The 27,069-nt window shown below is 36.7% G+C and overlaps 1 protein-coding gene across 1 annotated transcript; it reads right to left on the reverse strand.

The window, feature by feature from the left end:
- On the reverse strand, nucleotides 1–26,364 carry PALS1 (protein associated with LIN7 1, MAGUK p55 family member). Its single transcript, XM_062494822.1, has 13 exons — nucleotides 25,998–26,364; nucleotides 19,026–19,234; nucleotides 13,280–13,357; nucleotides 12,446–12,592; nucleotides 11,666–11,827; nucleotides 8,528–8,605; nucleotides 7,539–7,722; nucleotides 6,432–6,503; nucleotides 5,959–6,030; nucleotides 5,108–5,275; nucleotides 4,183–4,385; nucleotides 2,752–2,862; nucleotides 1–737 (listed from the first exon to the last, which is right to left on the reverse strand). The coding sequence occupies exons 1-13, from the start codon at nucleotides 26,362–26,364 to the stop codon at nucleotides 561–563; spliced, it is 2,028 nt and encodes a 675-aa protein (XP_062350806.1). The 3' UTR covers nucleotides 1–560.
- Between the last annotated feature and the right edge of the window lie 705 nt (nucleotides 26,365–27,069).

Below are 27,069 nucleotides of genomic sequence, written 5' to 3' on the forward strand. Positions count from 1 at the left end.
AGCAGCATCTTCATTTTTTATATTTTTTGAACAGGAGAGGTTTCTCATTGACATTTTTCACATGTAGATTATTTCTTTGTCCAATGACCTGTAGAATTATGCTCCTGAACTAGCATCATGTCCCAAAGTCATTAAGTTAAGTGTTAAATAACATTCATATTTATAACTATGTGACAGCATGGACTATATATATATATACACACACACACAAACACACTTAAAATCCTTGTCCTAAGGGTGATTCTAAGTTAAAAAGGTGGACTTTTATATCTATAAAAGTAGTTGCTTGAAAAAATCTCTCTAAAGCTTTAGAATTTAGTACTGATATGGTCTCCATTTCTAGACCACAGAGAAAGAAAACCTGGACAATCTTTAGATCAGTTAAATTGGCTCACAAGCTGATCAGCGTATTTTTTTAGTAATACGCAATTTCACTGGCAAAGGATGCTGCCACTGAGGTCTAGAGCTTACATGCATTTATACTAGAATTGGACAGACCTACACATGGTCTGCTTGGAAAGATAACTAGACTGAAGTCCATTTGTCCCTTGGAACTACTCTCATCGTAGCCAGGTGGAGGGCACCCACTGGGGTTCTGTGTCGAGCTTATTTATTAACCGAAGTAACTCTTGATACGCCTTATCAAGATCAGAATTCACAATTGCTGTATCAAAGTAGTGGCCATTGTTCTGTTCCATCTCCCTTGTCTTCTCTATGATTTCTCTCAGCTCTTCTGGCTGCAATTAGAAACAGAGAGTTAGTGTAGGTGTGTAAGCCTCTCCCCCACAATAACAGCAGGGAAAGGGAACAACTCCATTTTTCACACAAACACTCATGGGTGTTGCTATTGGCTGTTGAAAAGTTTACAGGAACACTCAACCATGATCCATATTTGAAAGCTAGGGGCATTTGAGACAATCCTGACTGATTGGCTAGGAGTGGCAAAGAGTAAATAACTGCCCAGGGTGAAGGAAATGAGGAAGGTCTTCTCATTGCACAACACTGATGTCACTGAAGGAGACTGGAGATTGCAGAGATGGTGTAAGGCAAAGTCTGAACCGTGCAGAGCAAGACAGCATTCCACTGGCACTACCAACACCTAACAGCCAAAGGACACAGCTGTCAGTGGGGACAATTATTCAAGACACAGCAGCGAGAGCCACACACAGCGAGAGTTACACATTTAAGTTGACCAGATCACCATAATATCAGGTGAATAACACCGCAGAAATATGGAAAACACTATTTGGAAGCTAGAAGGGAATATGTCAAAAGCAAGAATACTGCAGTGTAAATAAACAACAAAAAGGCAAAAGTAAAAATGTTTTGATTTCAGAATTTTTCTTACACTTAGATACTGTGTTTATTTTTCTCAACTTATTTTTGTATTTTATAAAAAATATTCAGGTATAATTTTTGAGTCAATCTTCTAGAGAGGATATTTCAAAAGGAACTTCAGGCCTTCAGGATTCTTTTCTTAGTCATTACACACTCTTGATAAAAATCAGAGCAACATTAGGGCACACATGCAAGAAATAGCCTTTTCTTTACCAGGGAACGGGTTTAACTTGGTGGCATGTACCCAAATGAAATAAATACAACTCCAATAGAATTAATCAGAAAGAAAACAGGCACAGTGTAACACCAAGAAATGCATTCCTTCTTATTGCAAATGGGTTCCTTGACTACTGCAATAAAAATGCAGAACATAAGATGCAATATTTATATAAAATAAAGTTTCCTTTATTGCATGAACATGAAGGAGGAAACACTCATTTAAAGACTATGATTATATTTCACTCAGGGGGAGGAAAGTAAAAAAGTTAATTTCAACACTTGGACTTTAATGGACTTTTAAATCTTGTACACAAGTAGGAAATCACCCTTGCATCAAACAAGGAGAGTAAAACAACACAGCCATAGAACTCACAGAGTTATGATTCCTGACCAACAGCTGTGTCAGGAATAACTATGAATTATGGTGGGAAGACTGTTTTTCTTTAGCATGAGCTGCATTATGCTCAATTAGTACTTTGAAAATACTGTGGTGGCAAAGGGCGCCTGCCAATCACTACAGGGTAGATTTCAGTTTAAAAGCTGATGATGAACCTATTCCATTGCCTGAGCAATAAGCACTTGGTATATCATAGCCTGATAAGGAACTTTTCTGAGCTTTCAGAAGTCCTGGTTTTATCTTTGGCTTTCAAGTTCATTCTGCAGAACTAACTTCTGAGCAACTAAATAATCTCATAAGCTCAGATCCTGGACATGACTGGTTAAGAATGAAGGGTAATCCCACAGGATCAAGCATTAAAATAATTTTATCTGAAGAGTTTTGGATTTTCAAGAAAATGCTTTTTCAAAGGCAGGTATGTTCTGAAATGAAAACCAGTAATCCTTTGCTCCATAGAATTACTCCCAGGTTTACTTGAGGACAAAACTGGGTTTTCCGTATTTTTGTAATAAAAGGCCCCCAAATGCAGGGACCCCAGTGCAGAGACACTGTACCCCAGGATTACTAAATTAGCAGTGCATTCCTTTGTCTAATACCTCTCACATCTCTTTAGGCAAAATCATCCCGAATGAACCCTTCTCTTAGCACGGTCTGCCTACCAACCTGGAGCACAACTACACTGGTTCACTGCAGTGGTAACTGCCAGTACCATCACCGTGTCCCCACCCCAAGCAAAGAGTATGTGCATTTGTTCACCAAAACCAGCATGGTTTCAGAAGAAGTGCAAGACACCTTACCTTAGGATTTTTCCCTTCTTTGGCCAATAGAGCACGTAGTCGCTCTTGTGAAGGTGGCGCAACGAATATAATATACGGCTTCAAGTCAGAGTTACGTAGTGTTTTCAGTGACTGCAAAAATAGGATTAAATATTCAACAGTTCCACCCAGGAAAAGGGCATTTATTGATGCACTATTCACATGCTAGAAATGACAATATACTCTTCAAACACAACAACTGTACAATATATTAACAAAAATAGAATTAACTATAACAGTATTCAGATTCAGACACCATTTCCTACAAAATTTAGATTCCAACATTTTGCAGCTTCATAAAACTATTTTTAGTTTATTTTTTTATATGTAAATATTTACTTTTGTTCAAGAATATTCTTCATAACTGAACTGAGGGAACAGACCTTTTGGTATCCAAAAGTAATAAAAAGGTCAGCTCTACTGAACTAAGTGTCTTACAATGCTAAGGAAAGATATCAGCTTTGAACAGAAAGAAGTCCTTAAATATTACAGTTTACTTGAAAAATCGCAGTTTAACCTTTTCTGTTTTGAAGATAAATTACAAGACACCAGATGCACTTTCCTGTATATATAGCATTTTGTTTTGTCAGGTTTGTCTTGGGATAAGCAATTTGTCTTTGAGATAAATTTTTATAGCCAGACAATTAGATAAATTTTTAAAGAGTTATGAATTTTTGTCTCATGACGTGATTTGCAGTACCATGAGGTACACTAGTAAAGTATCATATGGTCCCAGCTGGTGATGACTAACTGATGACTAATTATAGCTGCAATACTAGCAGATTTTACTGATGTGGCTGAGTTTTAGGGCTTCTTTTGCGGCATCTACAACAGCAGCAGACCTCATACATACCATATGTATCAAAAAACTGGCTGTGTTCCAGGACTCAGCCTCTTACCATGTTTGAGTGAATTTCCAAATTGAGGTATGCAAGCATAGTTTTTCTCTTCATAACCACAAGGTCACAGCTAAATGGTTTTTCAATACTGTTGACATGATGTACTTAATTTCTGAACTGTATCTGGAAACTGCACAAACATTCCTGAAATGCAATTTCCAAGTATAATCACAATGTCTTCACTATCTTCAAAAACCCCAGAGATCATCGAGTAATTGGAAGACAGAGAGACACAAATCTTATTTTAATTCATTTTTCAATTTAGATGATTTCCAGATACTTAAAGCTAATGAAAAATAAGGTCCCTATCACCTGCAGCACAGAAAAAGATGTGCATATTTTTTGTGCATATAAGGAACTGAATAGAGTCAATTGAGCATCACTGAAAGAAAACCTGGCATAAACATGACTATGGATCTTGAAAACACACTCATTTTATAAACCAGACAGAGCTCAACAGATATTCAGAGTAGCTTCTACAGTTAAAAGATGACAGGCAAGAGCTTTGCCATACCTGGGTATGAAGATTTAAAAGGCATATCTTGCCCGAGTTGATGACCTGCCGCACGGAGTCTATGCTCGTACCGTAGAGGTTCTTTTCAAACTCTCCATATTCAATGAACTTCCCTGCAGCTATGTCACTCTCAAATGCCTGTCGGGACACGAAATGATAATCCCTGCCCGCTGCCTCAGTCTCTCGCCTATTCCGAGTAGTATCTATAAAAAAAGAAACTGAGATGGTAATACATGTATAGAACTGACGAAAAGCAAGTTTTTCCTCTTAGCAGGCATATTGCTAATCATGCAAACACACCCCCCATACCCTCCCCAACCCACACAGGAAATATCCATGAAATCTGTGTATTTTATTTTCTACAGTAAATGTCCATTGTCATATTAAGTTGTCGAACTTTAATTAGAGGTCTCTTCCGCATTACCTAGAGGAAAAAAAAATAGCCAACTACAAAAGGAATAGTTTTACCTGTATAAAATAGTTTTACCTGTGTAGTTGTGTTCTGAATGTGAAAACAGCCATTAGTTGTTTTTCAACAAATATATGTTGGTAATTTGTTTGTAAACATAATATAGGGTATATTAGACATTAAAAAAATAATATTCACTGAAATAGAAGTATTTTGCGAGGGCACTAAAGCCACCTCCACCTAGATTTAGATTTACACAGGACATTTGATTAAAATTTTTTCTCAATATATTGTTTTCTTTTTTAACTGCTGTAACTCCAATTTCATTCAAACCGATATAAATGCATGTCTTAAAACGCCTCTAGAACACTGGATTTGCATTAACTTCCCTTTTTCCAACAGCTCACTGTATCCTTCCCCAAACCCCCAAGCACCTAATTACTATTTCCAACACAACAGGACTTGTCTGCCTGTATAAGGCAGAGAATAAGGAACCTTATCAGCTGTCACACTCACGGGGCACGGCGGAGGCAAAGCGATCCACTTCATTATTCATCAGCCTCTGCCGCAGCTCGTTCTGGCCGCAGTTCTGCGGGCCAATCAGAACAATGGGACGTTTCCTGTTTGCTGGCTGATGGTACAGTGACATCTCCTCGTAGGTCAGAATTTCCTCGTTGTCATAATCTTGAGAGAGAACAATAAAACAGTCACAACACACTCTACTGCCAGTTCCATGTATTCCCTGTCATGCAGTATCAGATTTCAGACAGTTCCTGACTCTCTGCCCAGTATTTGAGTCACCAAAGCAACAGAAGCCCAAAGATCATCATGTGCCCAGTAAGATGAGATTTTTTTTTCCCTTTCCTGGAAAAAAAAAGTTTCCACCTACTACTCTTCATCTAACTAGCAGCATAAACCCAAGAAACAACTTCTTCGCCAAAAAACCAGTTTCTAGTAGAAGAGCAACACTTTATACCCAATGGCAGCAACCATCATCCCAATCCCAAAGTACTTTTTAAGAACATAGTATAAGTAGCCTGTAAAATCTGTTAATAAAGTTTCCATTTATGAAATTTAATTATGCAGAGTGAGATGATATTACAGAGCTGTAATGAATTGGTTCATCATTGTAAAACTATGCCTGAAAAGCTACCTGTTTTTTCCCTTATCATCTGATTTTTATTAAAGACACTAAATGATCCTTCAAATCCTTTCACTTCTTTCACATCTTTCACACACAACATAGTATTGGTCTTACACAGAACTTACTGCTAGCATTTCTAAGATCACATCCTGAATTTCAATATTCTTTTCACAATCTTTTAGTTGTTTATCATTACCCACGCTGTGCAAAAGTTGTTCCTTACCATCGTTTTTATTTGCGTTGTATAAAACTTTTTTCCGTTTCTTTTTGTTTTTCTTCGCGCACCAGAGCTTTCCTAACCAAAATAAAAATTACAACAATCAAACACCCATATAACAAAAATCTTCCTATTCTGCCCATGTTTTGGATCTTTCAAGTGGAGAATTTATTCTGCAGTTTTGAGAAGTTATAATATCCTTTTGTTGATTACAATGCTTTGGTATATTAAGCAAATGTCAAATACTTCAACCAAGTCATGGCAGATAAAAGTAGCTATTAAAAAAGGGGTTTTCCAAATTTTCTACATAATCCAAATTACATCGCACACAGTTGTGAAAAACCCACATGATTTATACAACAAAGTGTTAAACACACCAGGAGATTTTTCTGCAACTGCACCATGAAAAGGTTCAGTGTAACAGTATTTAACACTGCTACAAGAGATTTTTTTTTTTACTTGGGAAGCATCTATCCCACCTGATTTTTCAGGCTCCTTGTCTTCTTCTATGGTTTGCTTCATTGCTTCTCTTTGTTGCTGAAAACTTTTTCCTTGATGCATTTAAAAAAGCACATGAGTCATTAACATTTAGAAACCATTTCCCTGCTTTTTCATAATAACTTACTCATTTGACTCTTTCCCAAGCTTTTACATCTTTGAAGGTTCTAGTAGAACATAACATACAAAAGAAATTTTAAAAGAGAAACCAAAATTGCTGCAAAACTGATTTATTACTTCAGAAATATATTAATCAAAACAGACTTGCAGAGCATTTGTAGTATACTAAAGAGTTTTGCCTGGAAAAGTGAAAGTACTGGAAGGACTACATTTCTCCACTATGATGTAATTTTAAAATTATTTTTGTATGTCAAATGTGTTCTACTTATATTAAGATATTTTGAACTTTAATTTAAAATAGATTAGCCTGTATTTAAATCAGTGTTACTCTCAATTTTTCAAGCATCATAAAGCTAGAGATAGATATTCTATGGAATTTGAAAAGTATTTTGTTCACCATATTTAACAGAGAAGCAGATCTTTAATAAACTAGGCTGCAATACATATGGCAATGTAAAAATTAGGAACAGGCTTCAGTGTCTGAAAACCCTGCTATTCAAAGGCCCCAAACAGTGAGAAAGAAAGTCTGTCACAAGTAACTGAAGCCCTTTGTTAAGTGAAAACGCGCTGAAAAGTTACCACAAATAGGGACTGTATCAAGTAATTTGAAAAAGGTAGGAAACCGCAGAGCTGTGCCCATCTTCAGAGAACAAATGGGCTGCAGTCCCACATCTCTGCTGCAGCCAGCAGAGGGAACTCTGAATCTGCAGTCCCCACGGTGGAGGAATAAAGGAAGAGGAGAGTAGCTCCTGAAAGGGTAAGTGAAAGCAGTAGCTTTACTCTGCATTTAACTCAAGATACGGTGATGCCCAACAGTAGGCTCTGTTGCAAATGGTTCAGAGACACAGACATATTTAAGGCAACAGACATTTAAGAGTACTCAGGTCTTTGAAAACCTGAATATTGCTCCTCTGTGGCTACAATAGTAACCTGATCTACTATCAAGATTTTTCTAGAGCTTTATTTACCAGGGATAAGTCCTGCCAGTGGCTGGTTATCTTCATCTCCATCTCTGTAAGCCTGCCACCAGTTTGGATCTTCTTGACTGATCACATGGAGTATGTCTCCTTTTTGAAAAGACAGGCCTAACTCTCGGCAGGGGACGTAAGGGTCATCAGAGGGATCGTAGTCAAAATGAGCTTTCACGTGTATCTGTAGGAGATTGAATGCAAAAAAAAGAAAAACACCCCAGTGACTTCTGAAGAATTAAACCTTGTGATTGCATTAGAGCTATGATATATAAAAACTCCAAGCTTCTCTAAAATGGAAAGTTTATCTGGGGCATACAGGAGGTACTGTAATGGAAACATTAGGTTAGCAATGGAAAGGACACAGTTGCACTGCATTGAATGGAAAAGCTTGAATTTAACATGCAATTTCCTCACCATTGCAGGGGACAATCCCTCCCCAGCAACTGATTTATGCTGTCTGCATTCAAAAATTATCAGAGGTATTCTGATTGGTTAAAGAATCTAATAAATACACAGACTGAAACCCATTTGCTGGGCTTTAAGTGAAGTTTCACTTGCAATGTGTTTTGTCACCAATCATTAATGTCTGCACATTCTTTCTTCAAACTGTTAAAGCTATCTTTTCCTCCCAAAGCATATCTGCAAGTTTCAAGAATCCAAATTTTTTTAATACATACATACATATATATATACAGACACACACAGAATACAGAAATGCAAAATAAGAAGCTCAGAACCACAGGAAGTTCTACTTTTACAATTTCTTTCAGGAACTGAGATAAAATTGTATTAGGTTTTGGTTTAAGATCATTAATAATTTTCATCACTTAATTCAGGTGTTAGTCTGATAACAATTAAAATTAATTTAAATGGCTAAGTTTTGGGTTGTTCCGCAATGTGAAGGACCTGCAGAAGAACTTTTTACACACTACTGGTGAAAGAAAGTACATTTTACCAAGCACAAGAACACCTTTAGAGCTACTTACAACTGTCTCCTTTGCAGGAGGTGGCTTGCTCTGCTGACTGGGAATCAATACGAAGGTGAGAGTACCATGCATGTCAGCCTGAGAGGAAAAATAGACTCTTAATATACAGTATCAAAATATGGCTTAAGGTTAAGAATTTTAATAAATAATACATTTTAGAGAATGCTTTAAAAATTCCCATTAGACATTGTTCCTGACAGCACATTATCTACCCCTTAGCTGGCTTAAAATATATAATACAGATTCAGAAACAGTGATTCAGTACGACCAGAAAGCTAAGTGCTGATACTCTGATTTTAAAAGCCTAGATTCCTTGAATATAAACTATTTCCTATTTGAAATGTAGCAGTTGCTGCTCTGTCAAGCAGAGGCTTAAGAGAAATGGATAATATTCTCTTGTTCTGCAAAAATACCAACAAGTAGGTCTACACTGGAATGAAAAAACTGTATTTAAAAAATGTTACATTTCTAGAATTGTTTGAATGGAACAATACTTTCAAATCTAAACATTTCTACTATGGTTTTATGTTGTTATCATTAGTGAAGAATACAAAACTGTTCAAAAATTTAGCTAACATACTCAAGTCTTGCATTTGTAGTGTTCAATACCAACACTGTAGTCATCCTTGATAAGAAAATAGAACATAATAAATGTCTTGCCTTTATCTTCTTTGTTTACATACTTCCATTTGCAGAATGTGTTTGCACACATAAAAAATACCTTGATAAAGCGCAAGTGACAACCTGTGACAAGGTCTACAGGTGTTTCACTTCCTATACACTGTTCTACCATAAGCATAACACAACAATTTATCCTGTATAACACAAGAAAATGCATGTACCTCAAAATTCAGAGCTAAGGCTTAAATAAAATAAAGGCAAATTGAACATAACATGATGAAGCTGCAAGAAAGGAAAATCCATGACTTTCAGTCAGCATGCATAGTTCCATGAGGAATGCATATAATCTCACAGTAATCATGTGAACAGCCTAGTCTAAAAGTCACATGTAGTTTATTATCACTTAAGTAGCAAGTACTGAGGCAAAACTAAGGAGGGAAGTAATTTATTTCTCCTGTGTTTCTCCCGACCGCTTCGGGGGGTCGGAACCATTTTAAAACTTCATTTCTAGATTGCAAAACAAAAATGACAACATATAAAGGATTAAAAGTATTATTTTAAATTAGTTGCATTAAAAATATATATTAAAAATACACAAGGTTGTGTTAATTTTGTTTTTAATTTTTAGCAAATTGATTTTTTCTTCTGATAAGAGTATTGTGGCTTTACATCTTTTGTTTTTCAACCCTAGGTTGCAGGAGCTGCTCAAAAGCAGAAAATTAAACTGCCAGACTTGAACTACCTATTAATCACCTCCAAAACACTCTTTTCAGAAGGCTAGAACTTAGCTAAATATAGCTTTAAAAAATACAGATGGCAATGGAGACAATTACAAAATATGACGAATCTCAGATCTGATCAAAAAAAAGCAGACATTCAAGGCTTCTCAGAGAATTGTAAGCACCTTTCTAACTGATTTAAAAACAGTAAAACAAAAACCCCCAAACCTCACACATTTTTGCCTCTACTTCCTTCCACTTGATCTCACTGTATGAAATAGATGAAAAATTTTAATAGCAAATTTTAGAAAAAAACTCAAACTGAAGATGGGAATTGTCCATTAAAAACCAGTGTCTTACTGTACCATAGGACAACTTCACCTATGGATATTGCTGCCTCTTCTTCCAATACACAACCTACAGCTGAACCTGTGTCTTAGTCCTGATTTTGATTTGTCCCTAGACTATCAAGTCACTTAGTAACTCGAAGATTTACTAAATATGTTTCTCCTCTTTTTTTCCCCCCCATACTCCTTACTAAATAAGTCCTAGTTGATAATGTTTTGTGCCTAAGTTATAAATTAACCTCTAAAAAATATCATTTTCATCTGTTTCCACTTTGACAGAATGGTCTTGCCTGCTGCAATCAGACCACAGATTCAGAGTTGAGTTCCAGGTGCCTTGGACACTGATCCAAAGCAGGTACCAGGGAAAAACATGAAAAGAAATGCATTTGGGAAACAAAAAAACTGGGGGTAATTGCCAATTTTTGACATTTTTCTCAAAGAGCCTTTTTAAAAGTGAGTACTTCTAATTTACCAATTCCTGATTGATTTCTTGCCTAGCTGCCTTTAAACTAAAGTATAATTTTGTCATGAACGGTGTAATAGACAAGAAAACATCTATGCTAGACAAAAGGGCTTTTATCAGCAGTGAAAGAGTAGTAAGTCTAGTCACATAAAGGTCCTGTGTGATACAATTTGTAGTGGGTTAAGTCTGGCCAGCAACTTAAGCACTGACCAGCTCCTATCGCACTCCTCTCTCCCAGCTTGTTGAGGGAGAGAATTGGAAGACCAAATGCAGGAAAAAAATCTCATGGGTCAAGGTTAAAACAGACTAATAAGTGAAGTGGAAAAACCCCAACCCAAGTGATGCAAAAGCAATCACTCACCACCCAGATTTTACTGCTCAGCCTGATGTTACATGGCCATTCACATCACTGTGCTCAATTTGGGTCAGCTGTCCCAGCCATGTCCCCTCCCAACCTCTTGCTCACCCCAGACAGTTGCAAGCAGCAGACAGAGCGAGAAACAGAGAAGGTCTTGACACTGTGCATGTGCTGCTCAGCAACAGCTAAAACACTGCTGCATTATCAACACTGTTTCAGTCTAAGCCCAGCCTAAAATGCAGCACCATATAAGCTGCTATGAAGAAAATTACCTCCAAACCAGCCACACATTTATTACTGGTGGACTGAATCAGAGACCAAGATGAAAAATTGTGGCTTTTCTAAGCTAAACAAAATTTTTCTTAGAAATCATTAGCAGTTTAAAGATAACAGCTTGATGCTTCCATATTTGTAGGCTACATTTTTGCAGATAACTGCAATTATACTTGCCAGTATCCTCCTATGCGTCAGAAGGAGAACTTGAAATGGACCTCCACTTATGAAGAACAGCTACCAGAATGAAAATACTTTGGAGGCTAAATATGAGTAAAATGACAAGCAGAGTCAACAGGCTTCAGACTTATGAAACGAGTATTTATTACAAAGAGAACAAGAAGTGTTCCAACTCACCAGCAAGTCAAAAACTTCATTAACATCTTTTCCACGGATCTCAATGCCATTGATCTCCAGAACTTCATCCCCTTCATGTAATAACCCACTCTTCTCTGCAGCACCTCCTTTGACTATTCGACTGATGATAACAGAATCCATTTCATTGCGAACAGTAGCACCCTGTGTAGTTCAACACATTCTGAATTTATTACATATATGAAACTCAAAGCCATCTATTGTATATATTCCAAGCCAGTGGAAAAACTATGCTGAAAGAGAATGCAACTAACAGCTTGGATTCATACACACAATGCTCCAGTTCAAAAAAACCACTGCTTAACTCCTTCAACCTACACTAAAGACTGAAGAATTTAATTACTCCATACCATAAAAGCATTGGGTTTTTTTATAGTCCTAAGGAGACTTTCATTTGAAAGATGCAAATAGCAGATTATAACTGCTAAACAAACCCCAAAAGCAGAAACCAGCCAAACAAAAAAACCTACACCTGGCTGGCACAAGGTTTTAGCTCCCTTGCAGTAAGCTTTGGACAGTGATTCTTGCCAACATCTGTCAAAACCCAAGCTGACAGAAGTTGTACAGATTTTATGTGGCTACTGCCCAGTTCAAGTTAAACACAAGTTTACTGTCTATGACTGTTTCTCATTTTGGAGGAAAGGGAGAGTGTTTACAAGTTAAACATTACCTTTGCATTCGAATTCCAAACACTTCACAGCAATCTAGGAAGGACAGAAAGGCTTACTTCCTCTACATAACTGAGTAGGCACCAGTACTCACCAACGGAATATCCCGAGCTTTCTCAATGCGAACTATTTTTACCGTCTCCCCTCCATACATGCCAACATTCTCATAAATCTTTTCATCTGCCATAGGCTCTGGTTGCATTTCTTGTTCTGCAACCTTATCATGAGCCAGTAGAAGTGCCTAGTGTTAAATGAAATCAGACCAGTTACAGAAAATATCACACCTGATAGGCATACAAAACAGTAGATAAAATTCTGCAATTTCAACAGTCCCTGCAGGTTATAGAACATTGCAAAGTGACTCAATTAAAAAAAAAATTTATCACATTTATCTATGTAGCAACTACTCTTTTTCAAAACTTTCAGATTAGAAAATAATAAAAAGGTAATTTTTAACACAATTGTGACTGTACCTCTATCTTATTAGTACAAAAAAACCTGGACATTGGTTTACTATGCATGTATCTGCAGACTCAGAATAAGTTTTGCAGTGAAAACTACTTTTACACCACCACCCCGGGACAAAATTTCCTTTATGCACCCTAAGGTAAGCATGAAACAACTGCGAAAGGTAAAAACATAAGCAAAGGAGCTCATGCCCTGTTCCCCAGATCTACTGCTACACTGGTTATGTGCAAATCACCCTGTAATACATTTAGACCTCAGCAAGGGATGAACACAGTCATGCATTACAATTCATTGAAAAGTTCCATCCATTTCTAGAAATTGCAAATTCCTTATCCTAGAAAAATGAGGGTAGAGAAATAAAATTCTCCCTTGCCCAATCAGCCCAAGGCAAAAATTAAGTTACATTGAAAACAGCATCAAGAAATAGATCCATTAGATTAGAAGTTTCATTTTATTTTACCTGCATGTGAGGGGCATTCAGCAAAGCATTAAGCTCCTGTCCATCCTTGTGGTGGCTGGGTTTCAAAACACTCTGTACCTAAAAAGAAATCAGACAGTCAAACTCAAAATCTAGCCTCTAAATCTAGAGTAAACTCTAAATCTCCCTCTCAAGCACAACTCCCTATGTGCAATTATTCATTTTACTGAAGCTACATCCATGTAGTTGCTACACTACTGCTGATAGATTAATCTGGTACACATTTGGAAAACATGCAATGAGACCACAGCACTAACCCAGCATATCTTGCCTCAGTAATAAACCACCAAATCTAAGTTGGTATCCAATACCTCACACAGATTTGTCAATACCAAAGACTGGCAATGAGCTCAGGTATTACAAAGGTACACACACACACCAAAAAAAAAAAAAATTAGACAGTGAAAGTGATTTCATGTTAGTGAAATCAGTATGATTTCACTGATTACAATTATTACAATGAAGTGTATGAGACTATCCTGGGCTTTTAAATTGGAGTAAATTCTTATTAGTGTGACTAGCCTTCCTCTTTCTTAAAAGCACATTATCATATTCTTATTACGTGAACTATTTCCACCAACAGCAAGGCCAAAGATTCCAAGACAAGTTTTGCAAAGCATCCTGGAGCTCCTGTCTCAGGAAGTGCACAAATCAAAACTTCAAAAGGTCCCTCCCTGGAAACCTGCTTTCTTTGGCTGGTTCCAAAATAATCCACACTTAGAGAAGAATATCTTTTCTCAAGCAGCTTCAGTTGCCAAAATACGTTTTCCTTCTCCTACAGTTACCAAAAGAGCCTTGCCATCAACTCTTGCAAATACTAGTATGCTCCTACAGAGAGCCAAGAGCAGGGGAAGTCCTCTTACATAAAGGTGAGGCTGAAGATACTTTCCAAAGCCATTATCCTGTGGCCTAATCTGACCAAAGGGACACAAGTGCAACAGCACAAATGAATCCAAAGACATCAAGAGTAGATTATACAAATCAGAGCAACAGCTTTCAGAGAAATAGAAAACATTTAGTTCAAGAACTTTTGACTCTTACAGATGAAGAAACATGACATCAGAGAATCATGAAACCAAAAGTTTCAGAGAGAAAAGAATTCAGCTTTTTGTATGATCTAACAGTATCTAAAGGTCAGAAAAGCCTCTATACTAGAAACAATTATCTACAGAAATGCTAATAACCATCTTGGATGCTACTGGACAACAGTTCTGAAAACTTTCAGGTCAAGATACTTTTAAATTCTAGGAGAAGCCACTAAATGAACTGTGCCCATTGAGCAAGATGCTCACATTGCCAAGCAAACTGTCACACTGAACATGTTCCTGTGCTTTGCAATACACCTGACAACCTCTAAACTCCTTCCTTCTGACATCCCTAGAACACGCCTCATGGTGAGCAAATGCAGTATAGCTCAAAACGGTCAAACTAGAAGCCAGATTTAAGTAATACTTTAACTGGTTTCTTTAAAATCATAAAGAACAGGAAGAGTTCAGCTTCACAGAGGCCCAGCTTCAGTCATATGTCTAAATTAGACAGGAAGCAATACACCTGGCTTAAAGTGAATTCTAGGATGTCACACAGCAAACAGAACACTTCAAAAGACATTTCACTCACAAGCTTTCGTCTGTTTGGAAAGAAATCTTCTATACAAAAGACTTTCCCATAAAGGTTCATTTAAGGTCTCTAACTTTCAAAGGATTTTGAATTCCTTTCTTGATGGAGCCACAAGAAACCTTCAGGCTTTTATTTAAATATTTTATTTTTATTTATCAAATCTTTATGATCCTTTAATAGGAAAACCTACTCACAGAGCAACTTGGAAGTCTTGCAAAGAACACAATCTTCTGAATGCAAGGTCAAAGGCTGGAAATTTGACAGTGGAAAAGAAAGTAATGTGGTTCAACCAGTTACTATTCTGTGTGCAGTAAACATCCTTTATTCAAGCTGAATTTCTGCTTTGAATAATTTGATTATTAAAAATTTCAATATGCCCCCCCTCCTTTAGGAACAGCATGTATCTCTCATTAGTTTATTTAATTCAGCTCTAGGAAACCTTCAGACTGCCTATACACCAGTTATTACAGCAGTAGTGCTGCTTGTCAGAGTCTTTTGTAACTCATGGTAATAAATCCTCCAGCTTTATCAGAGTAAGAAAATTGAAGTCTGTCATTACAGAAGTGATACACTCATATAGCAAAGACAACCCACACTGAGTATGTGGCAATAACTGTATTTTCTTCACTCTTCAGACTAGTTTTTATTGTTAATCATGTTACCTTTAGTTCAAGAACCTCCCCCCCCAAAGATCAATTTGGTTTTGTTACACACACCACAGTTTGTAGGCATGTATGATGGAGGCATGTGCTGGAGTGATATTAAGCATTTCAAAATTAAACTGCACTTGCAAAATGCTGTTGTTGGTTACTGGCAGGTGAGCAGGACCGTCAGACGGAACATATATACACATTCTGGTACACTTACACCAGAAGTTATGAACTTCCAATGCATCCCCTCAGCAGTACTGATCTGCTTTATTTGTCTGATTTTGCAGAAGCAAACAGTAGCAAGTCCGAAACATTTAGGAACATAGTCTATATAAATTGTGCCTATTAAGTATATTTAACAGCAGGAACGTTTTTAAGGCATTTGGTATGTGCTATTACAGCCAAGTTATAAACTGTCTTGAATGCTGCATCAAATATTCTTACAAGGTCAGAGTTCAGACTACATTCCCATAATCCTTGCCCCCATCTTGATCAAGTCTAAATGGATTTAAAATCAATTTAATTACACTTGATGTTTACCAGCTATTTTTATTTGAGACTTGGAGTACACCCCATTACACAAAGATAAGCTTTCTCAAATAAATTCCTTAAGCTCATGTGCTTCATTCCACCTTTTTAATTCAACTGAAGTTTCTTAAAAAGAAAAGAAAAATCTTGAATAGTTAGTGGCTGGTTATCAGAATTGGTGGGAAAATTAACTGTACATGTATACTACCAATTTTAAGAATTTTCTAAAGAAGACTAGAAAATTAAAAATCCCTAAATAATATTAATTATTACTTGTTTAAGGGGAGACTCTTTCATGTTGCATTGTGCAATTATGCTGAAAAACGCCTTTTCCCATTAAGAGATGTTCTCTTCCACAGCATAAAGCCTCTAACAAAACATGTCTGTAGCTTTAAACTGGGACACATACTCCAAACAGTTTCAGAGTTACACACTGTTGCTCATGACCTGTGCACTAAAATATGCACACCAGCACTACCTGCTATTTAAAATTAATGTTATGCATGTATCTGCTGTTTTTCTTTCTTGTAATGTCTTCTGGCTTTTATCAAGATGTTATCAGTATCTTAAATCCAGGCTTTTGCAAGTGTCTTTTCAAAAACACCCTGAAGTAAATAAATGAGCTGCTTTCCAGGGGAGTTTCCCATGCCTATGCTTAGAGGCAGAAAAAGCCAAAAATGAGAGTAAAAGAAAAAACTTGGGCATGCAAGATAAACACACAGTCAGGATTAAAAAATACCCCAAACCAACAACAAACCCAAAAAACCAAGACACCACCAACTTTTCTAAAGCAGAAATAATTTCCTCCCATACTGCTACCATAACCACTACAGAAACCTTTCTAAAATTTATAAAAGATTTGAAAACCAAGCATAAGATTTATTCAGGTAAGACAAGGAAGTACAAAGCGATGTGAATGGAGGCTTCAAGGTATCCTCTCAAGACACTTCCGTCAGGCACAGAAATATCTGTCCTGAATTTCTGGCTCTATCATTTCAGGATGTTCTTTAAAATGTTGCAAAATACAAGTCACTTAAATACACAAGAAGCTGAATCATGGAGAAACTAGATTACATCTGAAAATAGAAACAGACATTTGCAATATATTGAGTTTTCAGGAATTTCAAGGCTGGACAAGACAGGGATGGTAGATGAAGAGTCAAAACGAGTGCAGTGATTTGTCTTTTATGTAATAGTCTTGTGGATAATGATCCCATTCTGCTGGTTGAAAAATTTTGGATAAATGAAATATTTTCTTTCTGCTTAACCTTCTTCATGACTGGTAAGAGACACAAAAGTGGTTTTGCACTACCTTCTGATTTTAGGATTTAACAAATCACCTGAAAAAAAAGAGAAGAACATACTGGGAAGGTAAGAGGTAGCAAGAAATTGGAAGGAACACAAATTTTGGAAATAGACCCAGAGTTTTCCTAGGCATATTTTCTTCTTGGAAACTTCTATTAAGTAGCAAATAGAAGGTCATCATATTCATGAAGGGAAAAAAACAGCTTTCTTAAGTGTTACATCTGTAACACCATGTATTATAAAATGAGGGTCCAAAATTCTGGTTTGTCTCTGAATGAAGTCCTGAACTAGGCCTATGTAAAGTGGATGTTCTGGGGAGCAGTTTACAAGCAGAAGGTAACTTAAAAGGTTCCTTCAGACTCACAGACACAGTGAACAAGCTCAGTGAGGATTCTGAAGTAGGCTACAGACTGATGAATAAGCAAGCCAGAAGGAAGCTCACATGTACTGCAAACATATGATTACAGCGGGTTGATGAAAAGCTTTCACAGATTCACAGGATATTCTAAAGTACTTCTACCTGCTTTTGGCAGTCTTACTGACAAACCTCAACAGGAAAATCCTACACTGAAGTTTAATCAGCACCTGCACCTTCAGACTGTATTTAAATGATGTCCCTCAAGAGTCAGTAATTTCTTCTGCAAAAGAACTTCAAGCTTGCTACAATGCTGCTGGGTTTACAGATTAAAGCCTAATAAAAGAAAGGAGAGTGGAAAAAGCTGTTAAAAAATGCTTCCGGGAGAAAGAAAACCAGATCCTAAACCAAACAACCCAAAAACTCACCAATACCCACCACCTGCTGCCATACTGAAATACTCCAACCCATGTACCTGAGTCAGTTTGGTTTGTTGGGTGCTAAATGCTGGAGCCCTTCTTTACCCAGCACTTGGATCTGGCTTTGCTGAACACTACAGTGCTAGGTTTGCACTGATGTTGGTATTCAAGCTACCTAGGTCAAAGCTAACAACTATATATGGGTCCAAGATGTAGCCACCCTTTGCTACAATATACACTTGCACCAGGCCATGGAAAATTGTGACAAAAGTTACTGAGTGACCCTTTAGAGTATTTTGATAATTTCTAAAAAATATATCAGATCATACAAAAGAGCTGTCTGTCATCTGTCAGACCAAAAGAAGTTTAATCACAGCAATAATTAAAGCATTGAAATGAAGTCTTAAGGGATCTGTTGCTCACTTTAAAAAGCAGAAGGCTTGTTTCCAATATGCTTGTATTTTCAGAGATGACTCCCAATCTAAGAACCATGGCTCAACTTAGAGGAGGCTCACAGTAAGAGAGAACTGTAACTCAGTTCCTGAACACTTGAAATAAAGAATATCAACGGAAAGGGAGTTAAGAGTGACACAACCACTCCCTTTTCCTATGTTTAAACATAGTACCTCTTCTGTTAAGTATCTATCCATGCTAAAGAGGGAGTTCCTACCCCCAAAATGTTTTTCTGGTTACAGTTTGTTGTATCCGGTTTTTCCAGATGTCCAATCAGTGACTATTATAACCCCTTTCATATTCAACATTCAGTCACTCAGACAAGCTTGACAAGTATAGATTTCAACAGCAGCTATGATTACAGGTTTCATGTATGTCACAAGGATGCATACTGTACATACCTCTTGTGCTAGTTCTTGTGCATTAGAGCTGAGAGGATACGGAGGGCTGGCTTTGTTCATGTGCACTGTAACAGCGTTGTGGATCTTAAATGCATTCTGAAAATCACTATTTTGAACAAGCTGTAAAATGAGCGAGATATCCTCTTGACTCTGGGGGTCTACCAAAATGTGCTGGATATGCTTAAGGGAATTTAACAGTTCTTCCACTTCTAGGTAAGAAAAAACAGAATACAAATAAAATATGAGTTAACAAGAATGATAACTAAGTAATAGTTATTTTAGGAATTATACAAAAGTTTTCTACTGTTTTTACTGTTTTGAAACCAGAAGTTATATATTCAAGTTTATTAGTTATCTGTTATTCCAACGTTTCTGTAGCAGAACGTAACTGAATTAAAAGAGTTAAAAAAAGGACCCCAAGACAGTAAGAGCAGTAAGACTTTACTGTTAAGTTTAACTTGATGCACTGAATATTCACTGATACCTTGGGTGACCTTTCTGTGTGTATCTACTACATATGGTAGACATTTATCTATCTCAATTATATATTGCTTACTTATGAATGAATGTTCAATAAGTAAACTGCACTCAATTTATAAACATAAAATTATGTTCAGTCTTAGGACATTAAAATAAAAAGGATGAAAAAATGCCATCTATGAACATCTATGAATTTTGAAAGTTATCTACAGCAAAAGGAAGTCCACAGCTTTTACCTACATGAATATGAGTTCTGCTTGGGCAGAAAAATATTTTAACATTTTAATAACCAGTTTCTGTATGTTTGCGGAATACTATACATGTCCTACATTCTTAAGTTTCAAGAATAGATGTTTTACAAGTGCTTATTAAAGACTCCTATATTATTTTAAGCCAAACCAAATTTTTGTTAAATAGTTCACTTCTACAAATTAAGTACTTGAGAAATGACCTAAAACAAGGAATATGAATCAAACCCAGGTAAGAAATTCCAAAGCAGACAAAAAACAATGCATGTTTTGAACCTGAAATAACATACATGTTTTTACACATCATCTGAAAAAAAAAAACCTGTTCAACCACAAGAAGTTGGTTAGCTATCTTGCATTTAAAAAAATTAAGTAAACTAGAACTTTAGAACACTGGTATTTAAAAAAATGAATAAAGAAAATCCCACATTTCAAAACTATTAGTTGATACTGATACCAAAATACCAGTTTTGAGAATAATTTTAAAGTTCTAGCAACTCTCTTTTATTTATTATGATATATTAAATTCAGGAACATTATCAAGACAGCAGTTAAACTGCATTTTTTACATGAAAATTCACAGTAGATACTGATCACTAACAAGGATACTTCCATCAAGAAGCTTCCCTTACATATTTTTAACCACAAATTCATCAGTATGCTGAAACACAAGCCTAGACTCAAAATTTTTGAGCACAACATAAAAAATGGTTGATAAATGGGCACATGAAAACCATAAAGCCTAATAAAATAAGCATTTCTAACAAGTTTGTTTTAATTTCAGACAAACCATACCTACATAGAAGCTGCCAAGTCTGAGTTTGCAAGTTAAGTCTTCAGTATTACAAAAGGAAACAAACAAGCCAGGGCTGCTACTATTGTACTTTACTGTCTGCAGGACAATAAAAAAAATAGTAATAAAAACCCCTCCAAAATCATTTCACACATGCTAAAACCATCCTACCCACCAAAGGACTTCTTCCTGTAACCACCAAGGAAACAAAGGGCAGTAGGACAAAAGCTGCACAGAAAGCTTGGATACTGGATGTGCAGGATATTCCACTGCTGATATCCAGTACAGCTCACAACACTAATTATGGTAGCCAATGTCTCACTAGGAAACTGTATACACAATATACTGCTTATCACACTGGGAGAAATGCCATTCGGAGAGAAGGCTAAAGAACACTCCACAAGTTAGAGTATTTGCTAAATAGGACATTGTCAGCTGGCAAAATTCTCATCTAATGGAGCATGCACAGTACTGAAGTATCTCCTCAACCCTTTCTCCCAAGTCTGAGGAAATGAACTATTTTTAAGCATAAAGAAAAATAAAAAGTAAGTGAAACAAATGTTATTGTATAGCTCCTACTGACACCTGCTTGGTTAAAAAACATACCAACTCAAAGTTCTGCTATTTGTTTGGGTCATTGGATTAAAAAAGCAGTGAGGTATTAGAGAAGAACCCCACCTCTTTTATTTCTTCCTATGCATTAATTATTTTACTCCACTATTTCTGAAATTTCAAATATATACACACACACTTCTAATATAGGCTGCATGTAAGAGATGAAGTCATACAGAAAGATGGACATGTTACTCTGTATCTATTAAAAAGACATCCTATTCCTAGATGTCTTTACATATTCTCTTTTTTGCCCTTTACTAGTTCCTTCTGTGTTGCCCTTTCTTACAAACTACCACGGTACTCTCTTCCCTATATAATTCCTTCTACATTGAGGCTTCATCTGCTGGATATCAAAGCTTTACACCAAGTGATTTCCTTCCACCACAAAACAGCAAATAAATACTCACTTCAACACAATTATAAACCAGAAATAAAGCTTCAAAGGAGTGAATTCCTCAAAATGTAGCACTCCATTTCCTAGTCATTTGTTTAATAAAAAACCATACACATAAAACAACACACAAGTCTGGCTTTATGCATACCTAATTCTCTCTAGGTTCTGCTTCTGAAGTCTAAATCACACATGAAATTTCAGTAGAGTTTTTTTTTTTTTTTTTTGGTGTTGGTTTTGGTGTTTTTAAAGTAACAATAATAAAAAAGTATCAGTTTACAAAAGACTAGAGATATTTCCTATTAAAACAGTTGTCTTGCAGAAAAAAATTCAGTAAGATCAATATCTGCATTTACTCACAGAAAAGTCAGGGTTCTTTTGTGGAACAAGTCCATTTTTTAATTGCAGATCAATTAGCAATCAAATACTGGGTTTTGTCGTCTTCTTTTACAAGAAGTGTTGCAGCCTTTTTCCATTAGACTATGAAATGGCTGGAATGTGACTGAGCACTGCGAGATATACCCATTAATCAAAAAACTGCCAGGGCAAAAGTATGCAACTGTAGGGGAGGATGTGCAGTCACAGCTTAACATGTTAGATTAGAAAATGAAGAAAAGAAAATAGATGTTTTTTAACACCTCAAACAAAAAGTTAAGAAGAGCAAACTTAGTAAGATAAGCTTTATTATACATCAGAACCAATGTTTTCATTCCCAAACTTTTCTGTAGAGTAATCCATGTGCTGGTACTAGCACTTTAATGCTTCAAATATAACTAGAATCACATGGCTAGGAAAAGCAGTTTTGGATAAAACAGTATTTAAGACAGTTTATTTATAACATACTTAAAAGTAAGTTTTGGCCAAGGTATAAAAGCAAAAAAACAGCAGTTTTTTAAATTAAAAAAAACCCAAACAAAAAAAAACCCAACAAAACAAAACAAAAAAAACCCCCACAAAAAACACCAAAGCATCACTGTAGTCAGAAAGGACTTACTTCAGAAATGCTTACTTCCATGAAATGTCAGTTACTCATTTAACTAAATTAGCTGAATAAGCTGTAGAAAACCAAAAAAGTCTGCATTTTATGGAAGCATATTGCTGTAAAAAAGCCAGTAAACAGTTATATGCACATGTGCTAGGTGCAGAGACTATTATTTCCACGACTTTCACTTAAACAGCTGTCTAAATCATATACTGTTTTGATAACAAACATGCCCTTTAAAATTCTTTTGGTTAAGTGTCCAGTTTTAGTTTCATATATAAATTCCACTTTCCTTAACCTAGTCCAATTTCTTTTATGATGATAAAAACATTAAAGACTTGGCAAGGATCTGCCAAATTAGACACTGGCACTTACAAAACATTCTCCAAACTAAAAATACAGACACATAGGTCAATATTCTTACTTAAAAGATTTATCTTCAGGAGAAGCTCTATGGATTTACACATACGCATGCACACACACACAAAAACAAAATTAAAATCAGTATTTTAAAAAATACCAAACATGGATAGTTGACTACCTCTGTAGTTCACTAGCACCTGTTCAGGTTTATTTGGGGTTTTCCTAACTAATCTCAGAGATCTGTGAATGCAACTGATCACTTTAACCTGAATGGTAAAAGTAGAAAGATGGAAAAGCCAGATGTTGCATTACAAATGTTAGATTAACGCAGAAAGCGGAAGAAGGACATGCTTAAAAGTAGAAAGAAAATTTTCTAAGAGTTACTGCAGAAGCATTTCAGTGAATTTAAATTGTAACTGTTTTTCACAACACTAGTGACTACATACAGATTCTTTAGGGACTATATAGGTTAAAAAACCCACAGTATTTTATTTAGAATTACTTTTTTCCTATGTTTGCAACAATTTAACATCATAGTTGTGTATAATCAAAAGCACTATTCTTAATCACAGAATCACACAGCAGGTAAGGTTGGAAGGGACCACTGTGGGTCATCTGGTCCAATCTCCCTGCTCAAACAGCGTCATCCTAAAGCACATTGCACAAGATTGCATCCAAACAGTACTCGAGTATCTCCAATGAGGGAGACTCCTCAATCTCTCTGAACAATCTGTTCCAGTGTTCCATCACCTGCACAGCAAAGAAGCTCTTCCTCGTGTTCAGGTGGAAGTTCCTGCACATCAGTTTCTGCCCATTGCCTCTTGTCCTATTGCTAGGCACCAGAAGAGCCTGGATCCCTCTGACACCCTCCCTTCAAATAATGACATTGATGAGGACCCCTCTCAGTTCTTGAGAAACATTTCTTGAGGCTGAACAGACCCAGCTCCCTCAGCCTTTTCTCATAAGAGATGCTGTCTTGCTGCCCTTCACTGGACCTGCTCCAGTACCTCCCTGTTTCTCTTGTCCTGAGGAGCCCAGAACTGGACACAGCACTCCAGGTCAGGCCTCATCAGGGCTGAGTAGAGGAGCAGGATCACCTCTCTTCACCTGCTGGCCATGCTCCTCCTAACGCAGCTCAAGATCCCTCTGGCCTTCTTGGCCACAAGGGCACTGCTGGCTCATAGAATGCTGAACTATAAATCCTCTCTTCTTAAATCCTAAGTTTACTGATCCAAATGACAAAACCCAAGCTTTGATTACAAAAGTGGACAAAGTCACCTAGTCACTTATTTTTCAAGATGCACCTTATACCATGTATTATTTCCTAATTTACCTCTTTCCACACACACAACTATATAATCTTCTTGTCCCCAGTGTTTGGCATTTCTCTTCTTACACCTAGTATTCAAAGAATCCTAGCTTCCATTCAATACCGATTTCCCATCTTCTACTTTTGCTGAGCTAAAACTAATTTCCTCCTTCCAGCTTTTCACAAATACTTTCATAATCAGCTTCTCCCACAGCTGGCACCCTTCTGAATTCCCCACTGACAGATTTTAAAATCTGCCTTTCACCACCACAGTAATTTTTTCACTGTTATTTCTCCTGCTCAAACAGCTTCAGTTTACACCAGCTCCTAGCTGGCTCTCAAGTATGTCAGACTGATGTGTGCTACTCACTTCTCATCCCTACCAGCTTCCATGGGTAGCTGCCTTGCCCATTGGTTTGCACCAATCCTCTCTCCATGATCTCAGCACCTCCAACATGAAACTTAGCCCCAGCTTTCTAATTCCAAGTCACTCTTTCCTTCCCTCTCTAGTTTCAATTTCCAATTCCTCCAGCAGTCTTCACAGCTTTTGGCCACTGTGGCTAAGCAACTCCCAACTAAGGACACTTTTACTGTTTGACATCCATTTCTGCATATTCTGCTTTGTGTTCCCTCTAAGGAGAGAATTTTACAATCAAATACCTAACACTTCATAAAGTAAACTACAGAATGTGCTTCTTACAAACATCTCTCAGCTGACAAGCCATGCACTAAAAAAGGTACGCCAGCCTTGTTTGTAACTGTCCCTGCCCTCCACAGGAGGTTGTACAGGATGATTTCCTGATGACCCTTTCAATCTAAATTTTCCTAAAGAGGAATTTGTACAATAAGGATTACCAGAGGTTATGGAGCAGAGACATGTCTTTAGCAGAATTGCTGCTAAGGCACTCAAATACTAGAAATGAAGTAAAAAAGAAGCAATTAGCAATTTCATAGCTATTTTTCGCTCGGTATTCTCAACTACCAGCCAATAGGAAAAAAAAAAAATCAAGAAACTTTAGTGCAACCCAGAATAAAAGGCTGCCTCTTTTTAGAGCAATCTGGATCTTTGAACAGGTATGGATTTGGAAATCTGAACTGGACTCCCACAGACTCCTAGTGCATCTTTTTCACTCCAGTGACACACCACATTTTATTTAAAATATTTCTGTTTGAGGAAGAAAGGCTAGAAACTTTATATAAACAAGCATAATTAAAACAAGTATGAAATGAAAAATTTCAGCATCCATTTCTTCAAAAATTATTAACACTACATTTTCATCAATGCCTAAACAGATTTTCATTATCAACACCAATACTTTTAAGAGATGTATTGGCATGACATTTATATTACGTGGCAACTGATAATGCAAGACAAAATGGGAAAAAAGCACTAGCATGTTTCTCCTTAAAGTATTAACAAATTTTTTATTTTAAATGACAATCTGTGTTTATTCATTCCTTATTCTGGTCTACACTTCATCAATCATAAAATTGGGTTATTACTTACATGGTTTTCCCCAGCCTTAAGAAGACAGAGACATTGACTGAATCATTATCCACAAGGTATTTAAGTGCTCGCCAAACAGATCCGTTTTGAAAAGCCACTTGCTGAGGCGCATAGCCTGATGTTTGGCTACATAAAAATACCCCAAACTACCACAAATCTAAAGGACCAGAAAACTTGAAATGCATTTATGAAAAATTGGCTAAAATAGGTTTTCAGCAGCTTAAAAGCGCATTAATACCAAATAAATCTTTACTCCGTTAGCCCATTCATTGCCTTTTACCTACCTAGTGTTTTCACAGCGTAATGAGGACTCTCCAAAACAATTCCTTCTTCTGTGTCAAATATTGGATTATCTATTCCAGTTTTAGGAGGAATTTGTGCTAGTTTCTTTAACCTCATAGAAGCAGTAAGGTCCAGTTCTTGTTTCCTTCCCTCTTCTTCTCGTCTGCGCCTGATGTCCTCCTGCTGCTGACGGATTCGCTCTAGTTGAGCGCTGCGCCGCATGGGCATCATCCTGGAGCCCAAGTCCCCAGGGCAGTCAACAGCCATTTCTCTGTGCTTCTGAGGGTCCTCAGAAGACACAAGATCCACATTTTTTGCTTCATTGTCAGAATCTTCTGTGATATGTCCATTCATATGAGAAGTAGTCATGATTATTTGTAATTATGCTTATGCTCTTCAAACCAAAATGCTGCTATTAGGCCAGTTTGTGTTAAGATATTGTGTAAAATCCATTATAAATTCAAAAATATTTCCCTTCCGTCACAAGACAACTTGAAGAGGCATCCAGGAAGAAAATCTAATGACAGATATTGAAAAGAAAATAAATTAGTGAGTAATTGGACCAATAATGAAACAGTTAAGGTCCCTAGGCATCAGAACAATAGAACTTTGTGGAGAAATTTACATAGTGGCTCTTACCCTACTAAGAGCTACAGAATCCTCACAAATATTTTGCATGTTTTGGTAGACTTCAGGTGCCAATGTTGGAAAAGGAGCACTGTTCAAACTAATGTTAAAATCTCTTGTATTCCCCATTGAAAACTGTGGCGATTCTTTACTTCACACAATTGCAAGTAAGCGGTTTTCCGAGAGTTCTCACTCAAGTTTTAATTTGTACTTTCCTTCTTAAAAATTCCAATGCAAACCATGCCTACAATCCTAAATATTAAAAACTTGTTATAAACAACATGTTCATAAGAAGTTGAGTATGCTGAACACAAGTAAAGATATTTACATTTATTGTCTATAAATGGAGGCATTTTATGCAAACATTGCTTCCTGGGTTCAGAGAAGAGAGGTCTGACAGAGTTCATCTAAAAGATAATATCTAAAGCAGACAGGAGCTGCACTTAC

This window comes from Cinclus cinclus, chromosome 6, assembly GCF_963662255.1.
Source record: "Cinclus cinclus chromosome 6, bCinCin1.1, whole genome shotgun sequence".
NCBI classification, from domain to species: domain Eukaryota; kingdom Metazoa; phylum Chordata; class Aves; order Passeriformes; family Cinclidae; genus Cinclus; species Cinclus cinclus.